Source organism: Palaemon carinicauda, chromosome 1 (genome assembly GCF_036898095.1).
Source record: "Palaemon carinicauda isolate YSFRI2023 chromosome 1, ASM3689809v2, whole genome shotgun sequence".
NCBI lineage: Eukaryota > Metazoa > Arthropoda > Malacostraca > Decapoda > Palaemonidae > Palaemon > Palaemon carinicauda.
This window is the reverse complement of record NC_090725.1, coordinates 63,976,301-63,978,379: the sequence shown is the minus strand read 5'-3', so window position 1 is coordinate 63,978,379 and position 2,079 is coordinate 63,976,301. Positions and strand designations below refer to the sequence as shown.

General features: G+C 40.7%; 1 protein-coding gene across 1 annotated transcript; it reads right to left on the bottom strand.

The window, feature by feature from the left end:
* Positions 1–604: 604 nt before the first annotated feature.
* LOC137645444 (uncharacterized) lies at positions 605–1,294 on the bottom strand. Its single transcript, XM_068378282.1, has one exon. The coding sequence runs from the start codon at positions 1,292–1,294 to the stop codon at positions 605–607; it is 690 nt and encodes a 229-aa protein (XP_068234383.1).
* Between the last annotated feature and the right edge of the window lie 785 nt (positions 1,295–2,079).

Sequence of the window (2,079 nt, the reverse complement as noted above, 5' to 3'; positions counted from 1 at the left end):
AAACATCAAGTCTGGTCTATTTACACGTATCACCCTATCTGCTCTGATATCATAGTCCCATAGAATCTATGCCTGATCGTTTTTTATCATTCCCTCAGGTTGGTGCTCGTTCCACCTATTACTGCAAGGTAGCTGATTTTTCTTGCACAGGCTTCAGTGGAGGGCTTTTGCAACTGAATCATGCCTCTTTTTGCACTGGTTCTGTGAAAGTGCCGGACATTTGCTTGCTATGTAGTTTATGGTTTAATTTTTCGTATTGCACTTCCTATATATGGGAGAGATGTTATTTCCGTCTATCGTTTTTTGAACATATCTGGTTCATATGGCCAGATCTTGTACCGCTGTTGTCATTTCTTCATTTTCATTCTTGAGCCTTCCCATCAGTAGCCAGCGCCACGTGTCACCACTGGCTAGTTCTTTAGTCTATCTCATGTATTGTCTGTGCATTGGTTTGTTTTGCCAGTCCTCTATTCTGTTTGTCATTCTCCTGTCTCTATATATATCCTGGTCTTCGTCAATTTTTATCAATCCTTCTTCCCATTCACTCTTGAGCCACTCGTCTCCACTGGCGTTAAGATATTGCCCCAGTGTTGTATTTTCGATCTTAACGCAGTCCTCTATACTTAGTAGTCCTCTCCCTCCTCCCTTTCATGTTACATATAGTCTCTCTGTATTTGCTCTTGGGTGTAGTGCTTTGTGTATTGGCATGTTTCCTAGTTTTCAGGTTTATGCTGCGGAGTTCTGCCTTCGTCCATTCAACTATTCCTGCACTGTATCTGATTACTGGTACTGCCAATGTGGTTATGGCTTTTATAAAATTTCTGGCGTTGAGTTTTGACTTGAGTAAGGTCTTGAATCTCTGCATATATTCTTTCCTAATCGTGACCTTCATCTCTTGGAGTTTTATATTCCCTCTTTCCATTATTCCCAGGTATTTGTATCCCTTCTCATCTATGTGTTTGATGTTGCTTCCATCTGGCAGCTTTATCCCTTCAGTCCTTGTTACTTTGCCCTTTTGAATGTTGACTAAGGCACATTTTCCTATTCCAAACTTCCTCCTGGTGTCACCAGATACAATCCTTACATTCTGGACTAAGGTATCCATTTCCTTGATGCTCTTACCATACAGCTCGATGTCGTCCATTAACATCAGGTGGTTAATTCTGTTGCCTCTTTTCTTGAGTTGGTACCCAACATCCATCTTCTGCAGTACTTTTGACATGGAGAGTATGGCTACTACGAAGAGTAGTGGGAACAGTGAGTCGAAGGCTTTCTTATAGTCAATCCATGCCATGCTTAGGCTGGTTTTCCTTCCCTTACTGTTCTTCATTACCATTTTGTCCATCAGTAGCTGGTCTTTTGTGCTCCTACACCTACTTCTGCAGCCTTTCTGTTTGTGAGGATGGTGTTTTTCTCCTCTAGGAAGTTGTATAGTCTTTCACTGATGATACCTCTGAGTAACTTCCACATTATTGGTAGCCTGGTGATAGGCCTGTAGTTACCGGCTATATTTCCCTTATTCTTGTCTTTTTGTACAAAGGATGTTCTTCCTGTGGTCATCTATTCAGGTGCATGGTGATTTGAGATACAATGCTGAAGTTGTTTTGCTATAAGTGGGTGTAAGGCTTGAAGTTTTTGAGCCAGTATCCATGGACTTCATCAGGACCTGGGGCTTTCTAATTTGGCATTTTCTTTATTTAGTGTCTAACACTGTCTGTCGTGATCTCTGAGAATCTTTGTTATATTCTCCCTGTTTCTTCTCCATTGATTTCCTGGAGCCATGTTGCATTTTTGTTGTGTGATATTGGATTATTCCATATGTTTTCCCAAAGTCTTTTACTTGGTTCGGCTTCAGGGATATCTTGGTAGTTGTCATTCCCTCTCAGTTGGCTGTATAGTCTTTTCTGGTTGCTCCGAATAGTTTGTTCTTTTGGTATCCCTTATTCTTGTTAATGTACTGTTGGATCTTATGTGGTTTGGCCTTAAACCTCTGTTTTACATCTTCTATTGTGTTATTTAGTCCCTTCTTTTGTATTCTGTATTTCTCTTTGAGTTCCTTGTTTTCTTGCTTCTCAGCCT

Coding starts and splice junctions, on each gene's coding strand:
- LOC137645444 (XM_068378282.1), bottom strand. CDS start 1,294: ATGGCATGGATTGACTATAAGAAAGCCTTCGACTCACTGTTCCCACTA.